The 22,835-nt window shown below is 28.3% G+C and overlaps 2 protein-coding genes, 1 non-coding gene and 1 pseudogene across 9 annotated transcripts; all 4 read right to left on the bottom strand.

The window, feature by feature from the left end:
* Positions 1-2,466: 2,466 nt before the first annotated feature.
* On the bottom strand, positions 2,467-3,328 carry LOC114190250 (ethylene-responsive transcription factor ERF107 pseudogene; annotated as a pseudogene). Its single transcript, XR_014996534.1, has one exon. The product of XR_014996534.1 is annotated as an ethylene-responsive transcription factor ERF107 pseudogene (transcript).
* A 5,495-nt stretch (positions 3,329-8,823) lies between these two features.
* On the bottom strand, positions 8,824-14,622 carry LOC114191857 (alpha/beta-Hydrolases superfamily protein). Of its 6 annotated transcripts, none has more exons than XR_003606029.2 (12): positions 14,418-14,622; positions 14,008-14,203; positions 13,745-13,812; positions 13,167-13,237; positions 12,331-12,573; positions 10,936-11,099; positions 10,778-10,833; positions 10,639-10,691; positions 10,437-10,554; positions 9,454-9,551; positions 9,165-9,287; positions 8,824-9,082 (listed from the first exon to the last, which is right to left on the bottom strand). XR_003606029.2 is itself a non-coding variant. In XM_028081293.2 (12 exons), the coding sequence occupies exons 2-11, from the start codon at positions 14,133-14,135 to the stop codon at positions 9,216-9,218; spliced, it is 1,071 nt and encodes a 356-aa protein (XP_027937094.1). In that variant the 5' UTR covers positions 14,136-14,203; positions 14,418-14,622; the 3' UTR covers positions 8,929-9,082; positions 9,185-9,215. The 6 variants fall into 6 exon arrangements, 4 of the variants coding, with proteins under 4 accessions (XP_027937094.1, XP_027937091.1, XP_027937097.1 ...); XM_028081293.2 differs by having other exon boundaries at positions 8,929-9,082; positions 9,185-9,287; XR_003606030.2 differs by lacking the exon at positions 9,454-9,551.
* A 2,329-nt stretch (positions 14,623-16,951) lies between these two features.
* Positions 16,952-17,022, bottom strand: TRNAG-GCC (transfer RNA glycine (anticodon GCC)). The gene has a single exon. It is a non-coding gene; the product is annotated as a tRNA-Gly (tRNA).
* Positions 17,023-19,965: 2,943 nt separating this feature from the next.
* LOC146884552 (mitogen-activated protein kinase kinase kinase 20-like) lies at positions 19,966-20,898 on the bottom strand. Its single transcript, XM_085675569.1, has one exon. It carries the CDS (start codon positions 20,896-20,898, stop codon positions 19,966-19,968), a length of 933 nt encoding a protein of 310 aa, XP_085531695.1.
* Between the last annotated feature and the right edge of the window lie 1,937 nt (positions 20,899-22,835).

Below are 22,835 nucleotides of genomic sequence, written 5' to 3'. Positions count from 1 at the left end.
ACTATAAGTCACTTCTAATTCACACTTTAGAACAATCATATAGGCATACCACGAATCTCATAATGCAAACATCATGCCATATTCAATACCACATTATTGTAATACAAACATCTAATAAAAAATATTCAGTTTTTGCAACAATAATACAAATTCACAAGTTTTTAATCTCTTTAAAAGTGTTCAATTACTTTAGGCTTTTAAGAAAAAATATTATACCATACAAAAAACATCCAATCCTACAAATTCAAACAATATCTTTACCATGATAATATCAAAGTCACATCATTCCTCTTGTTGGACTTAGGTCGAATCGAAACAATTCCTTTCTCATATTATAGGCTAACTCTTCCATATATATTTATGAAATTTCATACTAATACATTATCAACCACCCTTAACTATCAATTTTTCTTTTAAGCCAATCTCACCTCATTTTTTTTAAAATAAAAAAGTACCAACCACATAGCCTATCCAAAAAAGTAGTTTCTCATCACAGTTCCACAATTTCATAGTTCATATCAAATCACCCTTCTCGTAAAGATTGTTTCCAAATTTCAGCAAATATAAAGACAACATTCATACTACAAATTTTCAAATTCAACAAGACCTAAAATTTTTAATTAAATTACCTTTCCTTAATTAATAAAGTTTGTCTTGCCTTCCTTTCTTAATCGGTGTCACACACGAAAAATTATTCTATATACACAATTAAAGGCCCGATCAGCTATTAAAGCACAATTTTAGTATCTCCATTAGAGGAGATTTCAACAAATAGGAAGGAAAATCAAATGCAATGAAAGAAGAGTCGCATGGAGAGAAGGAGAAACATGTTACTTTATATTATTTTATAGCAAAATGACAAAAAACAAAATTACCTAAAAGGAAAGATGGATTGGAAGCTTTGATAGAATCGTGTACATCACAGTGTTAGTTTTTAAAAAGGATCGTGGATGTGTTGTGGGAAAGAAAAGGAAGATGATATTAAGGAAAATTAGAGTTTGAGATAAAAGGATTTATTTTTTTTTAACGATGGATGTTCTTGTATAAAAAAACCATGTAAAATCAAATCTAATAGTATTTATATTGAATATGAATAAAAGAATTATATAAATATAGATTTTATAAAACTCTTTCAAATAACATAACTTATAAATCTTTTTATAAAGATGATGTAACATATTACATAAAATAAAAAATAAAATTTTATAACATGACTATTGGATATAGCCAAAACAACCTTATCAAACCAAAGTTTAACTAATATATAGCTTGTAGCTTGCCACTTGTATTACTTATCTTTGTTGCACATGGAAACCCTACAAATTGCAGAAGAAAATGGCGACAATTGTCATTTTGGAGGAAGATAGAGTTGCCACGTTAATGAGGGTGAAAGATAATGCAGCCAAATGCTTTCATGCTACCCACAATACAAAATTAAAGAAAGAAAGCAAGCTAGAAGATTATTCTCATCTTTTTTGGCAGATTCAACTCTTCAAGTCACTTTTAGAAGAAAGAAATGTAACACAGAGTGACATAAAAGCCTTTAATGCTTTAATTTGTCTTTTATATTTATAAATTTATATTTGATACTTTTTTACTTTTATTTTTTCTAATTTATATTAGTAATTATTGTTAGTTTAATATTGAAATAAAAAATATCAGTTGATATAGTTAAGACAATAAATAATATTTTAGATGAATATAATTATATTTTTAGACATATAATTTAATTAAGCAATATTTTTATTAATTAATATAAATAAAGTAAGTCTATCTATACTATTTTTTTTCACTTGATAATATATTTTAATATATGATAAAAATATTTTTACTTAGATTTTTATTTTTTATCGAAAGATCAATAAAATTTAATCAATTTAATGATTTTATTGTAGATTTTTTGTTTTCTGAAAACTTGAGGCAGTACTAAACTATTTCATTTAATGTCTTTTTCTGACAACTACTCCGACAAGATACAGAAATGGTAAAAGACACAATTTATGAACCCTGTTTTAATTTTTCTTTTCATTGAGCTTCATCTATCCACCTGAACTCCCTTATCTTCTTTTTTGTACACTACCTTATAGATAATTACATTTTTATTAGACCGTTAAAAGTAATATTATTTTTTATAAAAAAATTCCCTAATCATCAATTAAATTTATTTTTGTTGATTTATTAAGTAACTTGTGGAACACATTAATTTAAGTATTTTGTAGTTGCTTTATATACTACATATAGTTTTAGAAAATTTAAACACATCTAAAATATATTTAACATTATCCATTAGATTAATCAACATGTTGCAGGAACGAATGCTGGAGAATGAGTCCACAAATCGAAGGTGAACTGAAAAAAAAGTTTTGAAGTTTGGCTCAACAACAGAGACAGAAAAACAAGAAGAAAATGTGTCGGTTCATTTTGTTTCAGTGTATTCTGTAACAGAAACTGATTAACATTCTGGTCTTAAGCTCCTCAAAGTTAGTAAAACTTCCATAACATAGATTTTCACACAGACATTCGACATTAGCATTGCTTCTATGTACAGATTAAACAGGCAAAAAAGCAATCTTATTTTTCCAGAAAACAAACTAGCTAATGCTATGAACTGTTATGTTCTCAGTTTCTCATGATACACCATGATGAAGATGGACCTGTGGGAGCTCCAATTCAAGGGTGTCCCTTCTTCTTTTCCTGCCACAAGTGTTTGGTTTTGGATCAGACACTCCAGCCTCAAGAGGGAAGTTAAGAATCGCTTTGTGACCCCTCATCTTGAAAGCAGCAGAATCATAAGCCTTAGCAGCATCAATTTCAGTGTCGAAAGTTCCAAGCCAAACCCTTGTACCTTTCCTTGTAGGGTCACGGATTTCTGCAGCAAACTTACCCCAAGGTCTTCTCCTAACTCCCCTATAACGTTTTGCTTCATCATGTTCTACCTTCTTTGCTTTCTCTTCTGATTCTGATGATGACACCAATGGTTGAGGAGAATTGCATTTGTTTAAGGGGGGTGTTGATGTGGAGTTTATGATGGTTTTGTGATCGAGAAACTCCATGTCTGCAACCAAGTCATAGCCTTCAAGGAAAGTGAAGAAGGTGGTGTTGTCTGAGAAATCAAAATCAAAGTGTGGTGATGAAGGTGATGAAGGGGCTTCAAGCTTCACAGGGTTGAGGTTGGAGAAATTGGAGAAAAAGGAGGTTGAGATGTTTTCACCTAAGAGGTGTTGGCTTATGAGATCCAAGTTTGAAGTTTCTTCTGCTGTTGTCATCTTTAAGGAGTGGTGAAGAAAAATATGTGTGAGGTGGATTAATGGATTGAAAAATGGTTAGAAGCTAAGGTAGATATTTATATTTGTTTTTCAAGGGAAAATAGGTCCCCCACGACACCAAAGTCTTTGTTCAAATAGTTGTTTTCAATTAACAGGTCATTTGATGATGTAAACACAATCCTCTGTTCTTTCTACCGTATGCTCTCTCCACTTGGAATTTCGGGAAACCTTCCAACTAAGATATTTCTCATAGAAATACTAGGAGGTTGGAAATTTTGAAACAACAAGAATAAGAACATAAGAACAAGAGTACGTAGAAATTTAAGTGTGAGTCTAATCCTATATTGGTTAGAAATAAGAAAATAGAGCAATATATAAGGATAAAGATCTATAAATCTATTATTTGAAGGTTTTGAGTTAAGAATGGTATCAATTTCTTATATAGTTGGGTTTAAGTCTCATTAATATTGTATTTCTTCCGTAAAATCTCCTCCTTGTTCCTAACAAGTTCTATCGATCATAGAACTGATAGTTAAAACCGGTTCAAACGTATGGTCCTTGTATCAAAAGTTCTTTTAACAAGACTTTTCATATAAGCATGTCCTCTCAAGAAGAATGACTGTACAGAAAAAGCATGCAAATTTCAGCACAACGTTCATGACTTAATGTTTGCATGCAAATTTTGTACCTTAAAATTTAAAACTACCATGATGTTTTAGTGAATTTGATCTTGTTAATTATTGTTAATGGTCCTTGGCATATCAGACAGAAAAGGGTCCTATACATTCAGTTGTGAGACATATCAGAATTGATGGTTGGAGGAGAAAGGAGGCTGTTTTAGGTGTTTTTTTTTTTGTGAGGTGTTTGTGGACACTGCATCTTCTTATCCAAACTGTGATGTCAGTGTTGGAGGTGTGCCCACAAAGAAAAACACAATCTTTAATTGCATTTCACCAAGTTGGTCCTTGGCATATTCTCATGTCCTCTGTTGTTCTTGCTGGGAAGCAATGGACATGGACATCAGGGACAACAAAATTATGCAACTTGTGCTACCATTTTCTGCAATATATAATTCTTGTTTACAGATATTTGTACATTTCTTTATTATTTGAAAAATTGATATAATTTAATTTTTTTTACTAAATCAGATATAATTTTAATTTTGATAAAAAATTATTTATCTGTTTTAAAAAATTTAACAAAAATAATCAAATTATATCGATTCTTAAAATCAGAGTTAAATTATATCAATTTTTATAAATTAAGACCAAAATAAGATTAAAAAACACTTAAAAACTAACTAAATTGATATTTTTAAATAAATAAAAAATCAAATGAATAATTAAAAAAAATTTAATATGAATTTTACTTTAGTGGGAAGTTTTGTCCATGTCTAGAACTCAAAAAGTTGGTTTTGGTTTTTGTCTACTCCCTATATCTGAATTGCAAGTTATAGAAAGTGGTTTTTAATAGTGTTGATTTGATGGGACCCTAATCCTCAACTTGCACCAAAACCATTGGCCATGAATTTTGATGCCATTAACCTTTCACATAAAATCAAATCACCCTCATTAATACGTAGCAACACTACTTGCCCAACTAGCTTACCAAATCCAACAACGATGAAAAAATAGGTGTTGAGAAATAACATTGTGTTCAGTCCAAAATTAAATTAAATTATTTCCTCTGATGGCTTTTAAATCTGAATGTTGAATTCATTATCTGGAAATAGAACTTTCTGAGATAATTTAAAACAACACTACATCTATTTCAGAATTTGATTTATTAAATTCATGTTATGAAAGGTCATTATTATACTCCCAAATTCGTTTTTTGTGATTGGATGATAAAGATTAAAAAAACATCAATTTGTTCAACATTTTTGTACAAATATGATAATATTGTTGGATTATTATATATACAAAATATTCGCTTAAGTTCTCATTTTGATTATAGGAGTTTGATGCAGATTTTTTTGAGATGCGGACTTATGAAGTTTTATAAGTTATATTACCATATGAAATATTATGGATCATTTAATTACAATATTAAATATTATGAGTGTCGGAAATTTGTAAGGATCGTGAAAATATGAGATATAAGATATATGTTACCGAAACAATTTGCTATTTTATTTTATTCATATGAGTAAGTTGATAGATTCTCCTTATTTACCATCAAATCAGTTAAATCAAACTAAAAGTGTGTTCTTCACCCTTTGTCGCATCTTACATAATGGTCAATCGATAACCACGTGGGAACGAACTGAAAATAATTTTTCCTTTTCAAATATAAATTTAGACGATATACGGACTTAAATGAGTACGGACTTAAAACGAATGTTAAAACGAATGTTTATTATATTTGACAAAGAACATTTGAGAATTCATTCACGTTTTATGTTGATTGTACAATACCTGTGTAAGCATTCATTAACACAAACATTAACATTATCTATGAAAGATTTGTTTTTTTCATTTTCTTTAAATCGAATGATAAAAGAAGACTTATTGATCAAAACATTATATTAGAAGAAAATAAACGATGGGAGATGATCCTTCTTAGTTATTAACAAGTTTTGATGATGATGACGAACAAAAGGGTTGGTGATAGTTAGAAGAAGAGACTATTTTTTCAATTATTTTTTAAATTAGCTTCTCTTTCTCTTTTAGGAGTAAATTAAATATTACAATAACATAATATGAAATAAAAACTTGGATACATGTATTAGAATATTTTTTGTAACTTTTTTGTGTGATATGATTAATTATAATATTTTGTTTGGCTAAGAAAGAGTTAATATTATGATTCGTGACGTCTTAGTCAATGAATAATGTCATTAATTTCATAGTGTGGGACATTTAATTCTAATTATGCAAGAAACATTGTGAATTGAACCACTAGATCACAGTAGGGTGCCTAGGGTAAATAACTCCATGTTGTTACACATTATTAATTTCTCTTTAAAATTGGTCATTGAAAACTCTAGAATTTGAAACAAGCCGAAGCACATATAATAAGAGCATGAACATTAAAATACATAATAAGTAATAAAGTAGGATTTGTATTATAACTTTTAAGGATAAAATTATAAACGTTTTCATATAATTTTTATAAGAATAAAATACAAACTTTTCTCACATAACTACATAAATTTTCTTTATTAAGTTGTGATGAGTATAGTCAAATTAATTCTTTAATTTTATGTCCTTCTTGTTGCATGAAATATTTTTATCTTACTTTATTGATGGATTTATCAATAGAAAATTTGTTCGAAAATAAATTTATAAGTTACTACAAAATAAATTTATCAGTGATTCATTATCGATGAAAATATTTGTCGATAATATAAATTTTAATTTATTAAAAGATCTAATAGACAAATATTAGTTGCAAATTCATTACTAACAAAAATATATGTCGGTAATTTAAGTTTAAGTTTATTGATAAGTTTAAGTTTATCAACGAATTTAATTATGTTGATAAAAATTTATTAACAATTATAAAAATTCTTATAATGTATAAGTGTAACATCCCAATTTCTATTATAAAAATTTATTGTCAATTTATTGTTAAGATATCTTTCTTAGAGAAATTATAAAATGATTATAATTCTAAAAATTTGATAATTTAAAAATAGCATACTAAATAAAGTTGAACATATAAATAAAACCAAGCTTTTATAATGTTAAAATAAAGGTAAAATGAAACTGAAAATTTATGACATTTTTTTGGAAAAATATTTTTTTATGAAACTTAAAATGATCATTTTAAAAATTTAAAAATTCTCAAAGAAATTGTGGGGTGTAGAAAGTAAAAGACTAACAATTTGACCATGGGTTGTTGTAGAATTCTTAAGGCAAAATTTTGTTTCATTTTTTAAGACATGACAATGTGGGATGAGTCACGTGAGTCGACCCTCAAACTCAAAAGAAAAAATGTCGAACAAGTTAGTGTTTTAATCCATATTTGGCTGCATAACCTGCAACTTGCTGGGACTAACGACGAGTTGACCTATATTTGTCTCACATAACTCTTAAATTCCTAAAGTTTAGTAACACTAACATAACATGTTATATAAGTAACTTACTCATTTGTGTTCCTTTTTTAATCCATTCAAAAGTAGCTTGTTCATTCATATTATCTTCCCTATATTTTTCTCTTTATCTCACAACCACTCAAAGCAAAAGGAGTGGTAAAACTCTTTTTATTCTTTTTTACCTCTCCCTAAAGCTTATATTACATGTCAATATTCTTAAATTCGAACTAACACTCTCGTCCCTCCTTCCCTCCTAAATTTTCAATTATAGTTAATTGTTTTTTAAATTTTGTAGACTTCTTTTTTAGTATCTATCAAAAAAAATCTAAATTAAACACTAATCATCATATAAATTACTTAGTACTTGTAGTAATTATTCAAACAATTTAACATGACGCTTAATCTTATATATATAAATGCTTTAAGATTTACCTCGTATTATTTTTATAAATGATCCATTGTATGCTATTAAAGGTAAAACTCTCTATGTATAAGAAAGTTAAATTAGGGGTGGTAATATGAATTTGTCCTGGTGGTTCAGTCTGTAAGCTGCCAAAAAAATGCGGGATGGAGCAAGATATTGGACTCACTGGCTCGCAGAAGTTCGATCTGCATAACCTACGGTCCACACGGGCTAGTTCTTAACTCGTATAAAATAAATTACACTTGTGTAAATTGATTACTTTTTTTTTGGACTTCTGCATACATGTTTCAAGTTTTTGTGTAAATGAAAAATAAAAATATTATATATTTTTAAATGTGATAAAATTTTAAAAAATAAATCGTATGAATATAACAAAAATTTTGAATTATTAATTTATCATTCAACTTCCCAAAGTCTTTCTCAAAGTCTTTGTTTAATTTGATGAAATTATTAGTTAATAAAATTTTTTAATTTATTGAACATCAAAAACTTTATCATTAAAAAATTAAAAAAAAAAGTTGACCAACTCGCGACCTACTGAACAAAACTTATGAGACGAACTAAACTAGCCTAGATACGACTCTCATGAATAAATTACATTTACTTTTACAAATCAAGAAATTGAATTAAAACTAAAAAAAAATTAAAAGACCAAATTAACATTTAAAAAAGAAAAACAGAAATCGTGACTAATTAAACCTGAAATCAATTTACAATAATAATAATAATAATAATACATTCGCCTAATATATATTTTTTCGAATTCACTGCCTGACTTCAAAATCACTACTGTTATTATGATCACCGTAAACTCTTCAATATAGAATTAGTATAACCTTAAAATCAGGGCTATTAGAAAACTGAAACAATTATTATATATTATATTATTTACAGGCTGTATTTTATACAAATATTTTTATTTATATATAAACTGTTTTGAAATATTTAATTTTTTATTATAGAGAACGATGTGGGCCAGATGTAAAATAAATAAATAGTTTAATTTTAGTGCAGTCGATGTAAATTGTCAATTAATTAAAAATCATCACCTGACCTTTAATTAGTTATTATATGGTTAATAAATTAACTGTACATACCATATGAACAGATTAAATTACAATGTAAAAAACATTTACATAGGTGTATATATACAAATCAATTTCGTAAATAAATAACCTTAAATGCGGATACACAAAAAATGGAATATAAATATTTGAAATTCTATTGTCCCCGTGCATTTCACGGTTTCCGACTAGTTTATACAGTGTCAAGTTATGGATGAGATCCATAAACAAAAAAATCATTTTCTTCTTCACGGCAATTTCATCACTCAGGAAACCAATTGTTTCCATCCTACAACGAATTCAATTTCAGATAAATTCGATAATTATCAACTCTAGCTTACTTATAAATAGCATAGTCACTTTAGATTTACCTATAGGAAGCATATATTACCAAGAAGGCATATTTAAGAGACAGAAGGCTGCTAGAGAAGAAAATGATCAATCATATGCTGTATAACATCTGCACCTTCTATTTGTGTGATGTGGTCTTTGACCTGTAAAACATTGTAAGGGATGAAGGAAGAACATGCGCAGATAAAATAAAACAAAGCATTCAAACAAGTCAGTTTGAAAGACTGGGTATATCAGAAGAGGATAATTTAAATGGTGATTAATTATGAGCCATACATCAAAATTTAAAGGGTATAGCAAGACACAGACCTGAATGATAGTATGAGAAGCAAATCTATTCTTACTATTGCGGAAGCTAACATCTACTTTTTCCCATGACACACGAGATAAGCCTGTTACAAGCTCCTCTGCAAGTTTTCATTCGAGTTAGAAATAGTTTAAAAATTGAAGATAACGTAAAATAGAAAGAAACAGACCCCCGTGACTCTGTGGCCCAAATTCAGGACACTTTAGTTATCCAGGGCAAGATCAATGGCACCTATAACAACCAAATCTTGTCCTCTTTATTACCTAGAGCCAGCTACAAATGGATCAACAAAAATTGCTGGGGTCTACAAAATTAAAACAAGTGTAGAGCCATCTAGCATAAAGACCTTTCTATGGTCTCTGTTAATGAAGCTGACCATAGCTGATTCATAAAAAGAAATTTGTCATTGTTTATCAGGGTTGGTTCGGGAACTGTTCAGCTTTTCCCATGGTTTGATTGCACCATTAAAGATATTCACCTTCCTACCTACGGGATTATTTAATGCTTAAAAGTTACTTGATGCACAAGATTATGGATTTCTTTTTAAAACAAACAATTTTGGATATTGTTAGAATATTCTAAAAAATATCTCATAGTATCTTGATTTTGTACCTTCCGAATAGTAATTTAGAGTATGCTAGATGACCTCCGGAGTGGTTTCCATATTTCATTATTTGATTTTATCACCTACTGCAAATAGAGGTTGGTGCATTGTCTTGTTTTTGTAACACATCAGTACACACCATACTCTAAACCAAATTGCAATTGACGGACAAAAATAATTTAGGGAACGGCAGCATTAGATTAATATTAATGACATCAGTAGTATTCACACGACTGATTGGCCAAAAATTATATGGATGCAGAAAAGTAAGGGAAGATTAACCATGTAGAGGGGGTGTAGTGGAACGCAAAAAACCTACAATGAGTGAAGATCCAAAACCAAGAAAAGTTTACATTCATAAAAAATACTGAAGACGCTAACCTTCTATCTTGTCAGAGTTGTTATCTTCCAATATGTCATACTGTTCAGCATCAGAACAAGCCTTGCAGTGCTCTTCATATACAACATGTGTATATTTTTCATTGACGGTATCCTTCCACTACCAACCAAATAATTTAGCTCATTATATGATAACAATGATCCATTAAATCAGACAACATAAAAAGATAAGTTAGTAATATACATTTGCAAGTTCACTTTGACGTCTAATTGATGACGTTCTCCAGCCAACAATATCTAAATTATTTTATAAAGGAAAACCAAATAAAATAATGTGCAATTAAATGCACCTAGAATCAGTAGAGAGAAGCAAATAAGGATACGATCATAGTCCACATTTGAATATGCAAATCGGCGTTTAAAACTGCGCAATGCAGACCTACACAAGACAATCAGAAGACATGAAGATCCTTTAGAGGAATCAATCTCAGCAAATTACATGTATATGAAAGCAAACAAATATATGGTGCAACAAACATACATGAAATACAAATCACCGTAGTCTTCAATCATGCGTTTAAGTAATGGAGGTTTTCCTTCATCATCATCAGTAAGGAAAAGATGCCGACCAGTTCTTCTAAAAATGAAATGAATAACACAACTGGCAACTTTCTCAAAAGCGGGTACCCCCAAAAGAAATGGAACCTGGTTCAAAAACCATTAACATATTTAAATCCCCAAGTAGCAAAAGGTGATACAACTTTCTTTCCCGAAAATAGCTCCGGTCAAACATAAGAATTTTATGTCATCCCTAATGGTATTGCAACATACTTTATAAAATTATCTTCATTACAACCTATGAAAGAAATCCAAAAATAATCATTTTCTATGGAAGACAGACTGATGGAGAAAGAAATAGAAGACTCTTTAGAAGTAATTATTTATACTGAAAAAGTCTAGTTACACTCCAACAACATCAGGTCAACTTTGGACCTTTTTAATTATCAATTAATAATTGATTTAGTGTATTGTTCCTGGGCCTTGGGGAGTACCTTCAAACACTTACTATTGGTTTCATCAAATATTGGAACAAGTTGTAGGATGACACTTCAAATTTGCAATGATATTGACAAGCCAATAGATATAAGTTATCTGGATGAGTAAACGGAGTGATAGAAACCCAGTATCTTATTAGAAAGTCCAAGGGATTGCTCCCCTCAATACAGTGCCTAACGTGCAGAACTTAAACAATCTGCACCTCCCCATGCATAATGGCCCAAATTCTCTCATAAATGAGCAGATATCTCTCTCTGTTCTTTTCACCTCTTTATTTATAGGCAATATGCCTTATTTCTCTTATTATTCTGGTCCAAAAGTAACTCACTCGCTAATATAACTAAGAAACCGTTAAATAGCATTACTGTAACAAACTACTAATGGGGGTTAGTTAAAAGAAGTCTACGTAGGTGTGTTTACCAACTCCAAAGCAACACGATCAATACTTAATTATAAAACCATTCAGTTTAGTGAGAAAAAAAGTCACTTCCAGAAAAGGTTTAATCAACTTAACCCTAAAAAAAAATAACCATTTTAAAAAACAAAAGTGAACCATTTTATAAAGTGGTTTGGTTTTTAAAAAGCCAAACCATACACAGGTCTAGGTCTATACACATGGATAATTAATTTTGCAACAATAAAAAATAGAATGACAAAAGATCAATAACTCAAAACCTATACCATACTGATTAAAATTCATTTCCCTCTTCCATAAAAAGTATTATAGGGGTTACATGTGATGAGTAGGCCAAAATTTCCCTAATGTGCACATGAAAAATGAATCTGGAAACTAAGCTACGCTAGATTTATTACATTGCCAACAATTTCTTTGGTTAATCATTATGTTTGAGAAACCAAGAAAAAATTAAGATGTTCGTACCTGCTTATTGCCCCTTGATCCTAAATGAGGTGTGGCCACAGCAATGAAATTCATAGCCTCCAAGCCACCTATTGTGCCCACTGGGCTCTCCTTATTTTCTTCATTGCAAGAGTCCTTCATAGATCCTTTTTCAGGTGGCCTATACAGCCTCCCAATTGCGTATCGTGCCACTAGTCCTCCCACAGAGTGTGCAACAAAGGATATCTTACGCATATTTGGCTTGCTTCGAATCACTTCAAGCACCTAAATGTTAGAGTGGCTGTTAATAACCAATAATTATATACAGGAAAATCAAGAGTAAATATCTTAAATTTACATTTATTTGGTTAACAAATAGATTCATTTTAACATAAAGACACAGAATTTATCCATCTCCAGAATAGTACAGAAATTGACATATCTAATAGAAATAGTGAACAAACTTTAAGTTCCCTTCTTCAAACATATAGACTTCCAAAATTCTAATGTAGGAACAGTTCTTTTGTTTTCCAATAAATTACAAACATTTCATGACAGATCCATGTAAAAACATCCACATGGCATGCTTCACCATTGGCACAAAGGATATGTAAAAGACAAATTTGGTGCAGCATACTTCATATGATTTGATACAGAACTTAATACTAAGATTATACTAATATGTTCACTTGTTTCGTTTCCCCTATACATACTCAGGATATTCCTTCTTGTATATCACAAGAATAATAACATTTATGATATAATGGCAAAGATAGGTAATATAATCAACAGAGTGAATCCAGTGAGAATAGATTAAACAGACTTTCACAAGACGTGCTAATTCATAAAACAGGTCTCCATTATAATCAGATACTGACCTCTTCTGCTAATCTCTCCCCCATTACATCCACACCATCTAAAGTGAGAATAGACACATTTCGTTCGCTACCTGGGTGGAAAAATGGAGAAACGTAAAAGCAAGCACAATATACAAAATTTATAGTCCATTACATTACTTTGAACAATTTCTTAATGATACTTTCTACACAGTTTACAATCAAAGCATAAAAAAGGAAATGCAGGAATAAACATTTGGTTCAAACACAACAAACATTCTAGAGGTCAAATCACACTTCGGTCGGCCATAGCCATTACAAACACAATATCGAACGACTACAAAGCGTTCAATTTGAATAAACTGTTAATGTAAATGTCATTATAATTTCAACTAATCAGATATCATCATCATTCATATGATTTTCAAGGTGAATATTATAACAACTAATGAACTTACCGTACATGAAACTCGAAACTTTTACATTGTAAAAGACTTCTACCCTTTTACCAGTTAGCATTATTTATTCTTAAGATAAATCAAACAATCCTATACAAAACACCAACAATCTCTTGTTTTAACCACACCAGTACAATCACCAAAGTTTTCAAAGTGCCTTACAGTGAACAAACACTTTATCAGGCAATTCCTTGACAAATTGCTCCGCAGCATATTTCCAATCCGTTGTACTGCAGAAACAAACAATTAACACACGAATCAGAAAAACCAGTTAATTTCAAGAAACACGCACACTAAAATGAATCCACAAAGCAACAAGACTCAATTCAAACAAACACTCCGCAAAACCTCAACACCAAACCAAAACACAACAAAGTAAAATCACAGCATCTCATCAAAATCGAAGTGAAGCAACGATGATATACCGTCCGAGAATTCCGTTCACCATTACAACGAGGTGATCTGCGGAGGTAGCGAGCGACGGTTCCGAACTCCAAACATCGCGACTTCCTTCAACAACCGACTCCGACGAGCACAAGCTCCTATCCTCCATAGGAAAAACAGAAACAAAACCCTAGCGATTCGCGAGGCGAAATCGGAGTCCGAATCCGATAGCGATCACTGCACAAAAAAAACAGTAGAAACTCCAAAATTTTCCCGAGAAAATCGCGCAGCAAGCGCGAGAAAAAGAAAGCCACAAAGTGAAAGTAAAGTTCGAAGATGATCCCGATGAAAGTGCTGGAAAAGGGAACCTGAAATTGATGATTCGATTTCGATTTGGTGTGATTTATACGAAGAAAAAGTTACTGTTTTTGGGAGTGATCGGTAGTGTTACCTGAGAAGGAGGGAAATAAACGCGGAAAACGATGGGACACGTGGCGGCACTGCGAGAGTTGGGAGCGTTGGGCAGGAGAGAAAAATGTGAACGCCACTTCTGACTGTATATGGTTTTGGATAACGGTGGCGAGGATTTGGGTTATTTTATTTCCAAGGATCGAGGGAATGCGTTTGTTATGGTTAGTTTGCACCCGAAGAAAGAAAGAGAAATACATAAATGATGATATTCTCTAAACACGGTTCTTTTAGTGTATTAAATTATTTTTTGACTTGAATTTTTTTTATTCTTGATTCTTTTCAAAAGAAAAATTACTTTTATTATTTTTTTTTTATTTTTAAAGTTTTAAAAGTATTTTTATTTTTTCCTCCTTGACAAAATTTATTTATATTAAATAGTTTTGGTAGTAGTTTTTTTACAAACAAATGATATGTAATTGTTTAGTATCAGTGATAATTAATTTAAAAATAAACAAATGATTTAGTTCATTGATAGCGTAAAAAATACACTAACTTCAATTCTACACTTCCATTTTGTTGTAATTTGTTCTCTCATCCACCATTATTTGAAGGAGAACAGAGTATAATATACTAAATTGCATTGTTGATAAAGATGATAGTAAATTGAAAATTGGTTTGTTGAAAAATACTTCAGACGACATAAACCAAACTGTTTTATGTTCTAAAAAGTTGAAAGCACCGAATTAAATTACACTTCAATATGAATTGAAATAAATTATGATGAACTGAATTATTTTTTGAATTATTATATTTTTGAACTGAATTATATTAATTTTGAATTGAATTGTAATATTTTTAAATTAAATTGTGTTATTTTTTAATCAAATTGTACTAACTTTGAACTCAATTATACTATTTTTTAACTGAACCACATTAATTTTTAATCGAACGGTATTATCTTTTAATCGAAATATATTATTTTTGAATCAAATTGTACTAATTTTGAATCACTGTATTGTAGATATGCATATACATTGATGTTATTTAATCATAGATTATTATAAATAATAAAAACATTAAAAATTATATTGGATAATTTTTTATTCCTTAACCGTGTCTAAAAAGTATACACGGATACAATAATTAAACTAATTAAAAAACTATTACCAATATATTTGTTTCAAAATGAGATAAACCTGGCAGATTAACCTTAACTCTTCCGCACTTAAGGTCATTTGAAACCCTACTCAAGGTGTGTTTGAAAAAACTTCGAGAAAATTGATTCTATTTGATGTGAAAAAATCATTTTTAGTTGATGGAGAAACTAGAAAAAATTGTTTCTCTTTAATATGAATTTTTCATCTACAATTGATTTTAGAAATTGATTTTGGATAACTCCAAACAATTTATTAGTATGAATTGATTTTATGAATTAATTTTGAATGTTTCCAAAGTGAAACCAAACATACACTCACTCCATTTAGAATTCGTAAACATGTACAATCCAAATTTAATTAGTCAATGATAGTATGAATCAAAATAATCATCTTAAAAATTCTTACAAATTTTTTCTTACAAATTAGTGATAATTTCTTACAAATTAATATTTATAATAAAATTCATAATTATTTTTTGGATAATTTATATATATATATATATATATATATATATATATATATATATATATATATATATATACCGACCATGTCATCGAAAGTCAGTTGTGGAGTCTACTTCAAAAACTGTTTCCAAAGATGTTATCAAGTACTTGACAATATTTCATTTAGTTTGTCTAACTCGACTGAAAGCTACAATTTTGGGTTGCACCAACATCCAACGAACTTCTTCTAAAATCTATAAATAAGGCAAAAGTTTGGTTGTTGAAACTTTTATCTCACATTAATTATAATATTTATTGTTTTAACCTATCGATCCTATGATGACTTTAATATCAGAACACCTCTAACATATAAACACTCATTAGTTGATGAACAAAAATATCGAACGGAGAACTAGACAAAAAGATTGAATGACTAAGAAATTGTTTAAGTATATGTTTAATTCCTACTCCTGAAACGATATATATATATATATATATATATATATATATATATATATATATATATATATATATATATATATTCTAATAAAATCAAATAAATATATAAGAATATTTGACAAAATGCATATCATCCCAAAAAGAAATATAAGATCGGTTAATTATTTATAAAGTTTTTTCAAATTTTATTCATATTAAAACTATATTATAGTCTACTGATTTTAGATGAGTCGAACCATTTAAATACATCATAGTTAAATATTAGTTTTTTATTAAGATAAACTATATGTGATATCAATTTTCTTTTATATTAAAGTAATCAAATAATACTTAATATTCGCACGATAAAAAAGAAAAATTTATGTCCATTGCAGTCATGATAAGATAATTTCAGTGGTCTTTTTGGAACCCATTAGATCTGCTGTGCACTCCGAAGGAATGGATGTATTGAATTAAAATCCATTTCTCCAAAACTTGTTATCGTATAATGACATACACATTGAAAGAAAAAGCTTTGCACCAGCCGGGAATCGAACCCGGGTCTGTACCGTGGCAGGGTACTATTCTACCACTAGACCACTGGTGCTGTTGTTTTAAAATTTAACAATTTAAAAATCTATTCACTGTCCTGCTTTTGACAGCCTAATCATGATCCTTAGTCTCCCACGGTGCATACACACAGGTATTTTGTTTTTTGTTTTTATTTTTTTTATAAGATTGTGTTAACAGAGATCATATGATTATTGTAATAATTTTGTATATTTATGAATAACATCTTATTAAAAAATGTGTATAATAAAAATAATGTAAATGTAGATTTTGATAATATGGAAGAAAAACATTATTAATGAAAAGCATATTAAATATTATTTATCTAAACACATATAACTTTAACAGTAAAATATAATAATGCAAAGGATTGTTATTTTTTTCTCTGAAAGTGTGACGATGCTAACATAACATCTTTAACTTTATGCATAAAACCCTTGGATCTATTTCAGCAGTCAAGTGGGCTACGCTAAAAGAACATGAAGTGAAGACAGGGTCTTTCTTCTTACACCTCCAAGTATTTCTTTTACACCTCCAAATTTTTTTTAAATTTCCAAAAAACCTTTTGATCATTTAAGAAAACTCACAGACATTACACCCCCAAAATTACTTTTGGATGTCGACTTTTGGAAGTCAAAATATATGATTCTCGAAAGTCAAAATATATTTCCGAAAGTCAACTTTCGGAAGTAAAATATCATTACCGGAAATCCACTTTCGGAAGTCAAAAATCATTACTGGAAGTCGACTTCCGAAAATCGAAAAACACTACCGGAAGTCGACTTCCAAAAATTAAAAAACATTACCGGAAAGTCGACTTACAAAAATCAAAAAATTAATATTATTTTAAATATTTTTAATTTTTTTTCTAAAATTTATGTTTTCTACCTTTTATTTTATTTTATTTTATTTTTTAAAATACGTATTAAAAATATTAAAAATTATAAAATATATAAATTTAAAAAAATATTTTAGAAAATAAAAAATAAGTAAAAAAAATGCTAAATAAAAAATGAAAAATAAAATTAAAAGAATAAAACTTTCAATTCAATATATATATATATATATATATATATATATATATATGAGGAATTTATTTCTAAATTATGTTACTCTATTTCTTTTTTTTTCGTCTCTAATAATTGAATTTATTGAGGAATTGCCAATTTTGAATTGTATCTTTCAAGTAGGATTTTTTATCTTCTTTTTTCTCTCAAAAATGGAAATTTAGGGAGGTACTTTATAAACATATGTTTAGAAAGAACGGACATATTTCATTTAGTTTCTATATGCCCACTATCACTAGTTATTTCGGTTTTTTACTATCGGTTTTAATTATAACCTCGTCTCTATATATTGGTCTTAGTAAAATACGACTTATTTGATTTGTAATTTTGAGAGGAATAGTAAATTTTGGTATAAGACATTCTAGAATTCCTTACTATGTCAATTTACAATTCTCGATCGTTGAGATTTATGATCAATACAGATTTATGTTTAAGGCTAGATATTACCTTTCTTTTTTACTTTTCGAACAAATAAAAATGATTGAAGTTTTTCTATTTGGAATCGTGTTAGGTTTAATTCCTATTACTTTGGCTAGATTATTTGTAACTGCATATTTACAATACCGACGAGGTGATCAATTGGATCTTTGATTCATTAATGTCTCTTATTTTGTGATTTCCTATTTATTTAGTTTAATCCTAATCGACAAGGATAAAATTCAGACTTTCTCTTGAATGTTCAATTATTTCAGTGTAATTATCAGGTGAACAATACTAGAATCACGCTATGTAGGATTTGAACCTACGACATTGGATTTTGCAGACCTGCGTTCTGCCGAACTGAACTAAGAGCGTTTTGTTTTCATAAAATTATATGATCTAAATCCATTTTGCATATAGATATTCAATATGTATGTTCAATTGGAATTCGTCTTTACAAGTTCCTAATTTATTACTCATCTCATAAAATATGAAATATCATATAGAATACAGAATATCATAAAATAAGTAATTGTTAAAGATAGAAATGAGAGGATTTGAATCCGTCATATATATATATATATATATATATATTAAAGTTTTACTATTTTAATTTAAATCATTTTTAATTAAGAACTTAAAAATATAATTAATTCTTAATTTTTTTATCCACATAATATATTTTATAATTATTTTTATATGTATATTATACATCACTTAAGAATGGAGTTAGATCAATTACACTTGTCGACCTTCATTTTGCAGTAACATCTTAAAATTAAAGAAAAGCTGATTTTAGTTTTTAAAAATTTTAAAACTAAAAGCCACAACAATGATACCTAAATGTTCTCATCTACCTTTCCTTTTAGTTTAATACAGAAATCTTTATTCATCTCATAATACTGAAAAAATTAAAATTATTTTCTTCGATCACTCAATTTTTATTCAATTCGAGATAATTGTTAAGGGAAATGCAAGATAACTATAAAGAAGATTACACTTAACTCAATAGATGAAAAAAATTCCTATTGTGCATTTCAAACACATCTTTCATAGTCTTAAATATAATAATTAACTTGCCCAAAACTTTAACCCATTTAAGTTTTTTCTTTAGACGTTGTTTCAAAAATTGAATTATAAATTTTATAAAATAAATTTATCCCTTTCTAAAATTAAATTTTCTTGGTTCCCTCGTGTTGCCGAAAAAATTTGATCAGAATTGTACAAACATTATAATTATAATAACAACACAAACCAACCAATAATAAAACATGATTTATTGAGTCTGTATAAAAGATGGTACAACGTAAGAGTCTGCACTCTGCTGAAACTTTTACATAGAAAGACACACTGAACAAAGAAAATATTTTGTTTACATTAGATACACATGACAACTCAACCTTTTTAAGACACTTTTAGGAGCATTTTACACTAGATGACCTACATAAACACAATCATCAAACATACTCAATTCAATGGTTATTATTCTATCCCTAATGTGACACATAACTAACAATATCATATGAGAAAAAAGATGAGGGATTAAACATAGAGGAACTAACAATATCATATGAGAAAAAAGATGAGGGATTAAACATAGAAGAGGTTGGATATTCCTTTTGAATGAAAGGATGATCAAGAAGCATTGCAGCACTCCACCTCTCTCTATGATCCTTTGCAAAGCACTTACTGAGGAAGTTTTTGCAATCCCAGTTAAGTTCATCAGGTATCTTTGGTACTTCTTGAAGGAGTCCAAGCTTCCACATTAGCTCTTCGATGCTTTGTATGTTAGTCCATGGCGGAAATCCAGTCATCATCTCAATAACAATGCATCCAAGAGACCATATATCTAACGCGGTTCCCATCAAACCTATAATTGATTCTGGTGACATGTAAATAGGTGTACCTCTGAACATGATCTCTCCTAGACCAACATTTGCATCTCCTATAGTGTTGGACAATCCAAAATCAGCGATCTTTAGTTGATACTTTGCATTATCATCGGATGAAGGAAAGAGAAGAATGTTGGCCGGTTTGAGATCACAATGAATAATTCCTTCTTTATGAATAGAGCGAAGTCCCTTGAGAAGCATCCGAGTGTACGTTATCACTTCCTTCTCTGACAGCGACCCTTTTTTTATTAAATCACCAAGAGTACCACAAGGAGTATATTCCATGAAGAGATTGTAGGTCCTACGACCATTCTCAATAGTCTCTTGATAGAAATAACATTGAAGAATTTCTTCACAACCTTTGAATAACTCCAATATCCTTTGCTCCTTTTGGAGTGAAACATAGCAACAAGGCTTTGAAGATTTCACAGCTACAACATTCGAAGTATGTTCTTTCTGAGAAATCACAACAACAAGATACACTATAGCATATGAACCTTCTCCTAAAACTCCTAATCTCTTCCACTCTTCCATGAATTCTAATTCTTCTGCAGAAGTATCAAAATCCAATTAATCCTTCAATATATATATATATATATATATATATATATATATAGCACAAATGTAATTTTGATGTTATCTTTTGAAACAATAATTCTTGATGTGAAAAAATATCGAAAATATACATATCTATTATTAAACGGTCTTATTAGGATTTTAACTAATTGAGTTGTTGAAAATTTGAGAAAAATTTGCATGAATGATTTATACGATATGCATATATCTTCATCATTAGATTTCTTATCTTATAATTTAGGAAACTAAAATTTAATCTAGTCGTAAATTAATTATTGAAATAAGCAGTTGTTTACTTTCAACATCTATATTAATAAATAGGGTAATTTAAATATAAATTATCATTTTGAATAATATATATATATATATATATATATATATATATAATAGTAAATATAGCTTAATCGCATTAAAGAAGGATAAATATAATAAGATCATTTACTGTGTGATTTAAAAGGACTAAATATAAAGTATTACAATTTATTTTCAAAGAGATTTAATAGAAAACTACTTACAAACCAACTAATAATCAATATAAATGTATGCGTGAAAAGAAAAATAATAAAAGAAGTGATTTTATGGTAAAGAAAAATAGAATTATTTTTATAAAGGAGTCTAAAAAGTTAAAATTCAAAATTTATTGATAACACGGTACTTGAAATGTAAAAAAGAAAAAATCTTACTTTTTAAAATTTTACCAGGATAAAGTATAAGATTTCACCCATTAAATATTAAATAAAATATATAAGGATAGATGATTTAATGATTACAAGTTTTATGATAATCTTTATTATCTTTCCTTTCTTTATTATCTTTTTGAATTATTTAATCTTTATTATCTTTTTTGTATTAGTTTTGGTTTACAGCTTTGATTATAAAACGAATGTAATCTATCTTTATTATATTTTTATCTCATATATTTTTTGTTATCGTATTTCATATATTTTTCTTCTCCTTACAATTAATATATTTATAATTTACTCAGGATTTATCTATATAAACATGAAAAATATTATCTGAATATTTAATCCATTACATAAATTAAAAAAAAATCCTACAAGTGTGAATTTGATACTTGATTTATGTTCCTTAACTTCTTCTTAAAATAAGTACTTTTTTTATTAATTTACTTCTTTAGTAGTTTTTTTTTTTTATTGATTCACTAATAAATGGGTTAAAAAAGTCCCAATACTAAAAATGTTCATATAAAATGGGATTAAGGTCCAAATCAAAATGAATTTTACCTGAGACTTTAATTAAATTTAAAATACTTTTTAAAAGTGTATAAATCCTTAGGATTTTAAATTATAAAATTGATTCATAAATATTTTATATTAATTATAAATTGACACTTAATTCATTTTTCTTGATCAATTTCAAGACTGAGGTCCAATCTAATTAGGGTAAGCACATTATAAAATTTATAACAATATAATATATAAAAAGATATATTTTTTTATGTTCTATTTTAATTTTAGCATTAATTATTATTTTATAAATAATTTATTTTTAACTGTTATTTTAAAAACTTTTTTGGTATACATATTTTATTTTTTGAATTTTACATTTAATAATTATGTTAAAAATACAAATACACATTATACACTATGTTTTCGCTAATTATATTAAAAAGTTTAAAATGACGGTTGTGCTTTCATTTTTTTAATATAGTTTGAATGATATCAGATTTAAAAATACATATTTTAGAATGCCTTAAACAAAAATATTTCAGATTATATCCAGAAATATCTTTCGCATAATACAATTTAAAATTTATTTAATATAAAGTGTATTTTAGAATGAATATATATATATATATATATATATATATATATATATATATATATATATATATATATATATAGATTCTAAAAAGTATTTTCAAATTTTAAAAT

The sequence above is a fragment of the Vigna unguiculata genome, chromosome 7, assembly GCF_037176805.1.
Source record: "Vigna unguiculata cultivar grain cowpea cultivar isolate G323 ecotype 2 chromosome 7, ASM3717680v1, whole genome shotgun sequence".
In the NCBI taxonomy this organism is placed as follows: domain Eukaryota; kingdom Viridiplantae; phylum Streptophyta; class Magnoliopsida; order Fabales; family Fabaceae; genus Vigna; species Vigna unguiculata.
This window is presented reverse-complemented; position numbering and strand designations above follow the sequence as displayed.

Bases quoted from the DNA above. Each gene is read 5' to 3' on its own strand.
- LOC114191857 (XM_028081290.2), bottom strand. From the start codon at position 14,135: ATGGAGGATAGGAGCTTGTGCTCGTCGGAGTCGGTTGTTGAAGGAAGT. The intron at 10,834-10,935 runs GTATGTTTGTTG...TGTCTTGTGTAG, and splicing joins TACGGTGATTTGTATTTCAT to GTCTGCATTGCGCAGTTTTA. The intron at 10,692-10,777 runs GTATCCTTATTT...AAAATAATTTAG, and splicing joins TTCAAATGTGGACTATGATC to ATATTGTTGGCTGGAGAACG.
- LOC146884552 (XM_085675569.1), bottom strand. From the start codon at position 20,898: ATGGAAGAGTGGAAGAGATTAGGAGTTTTAGGAGAAGGTTCATATGCT.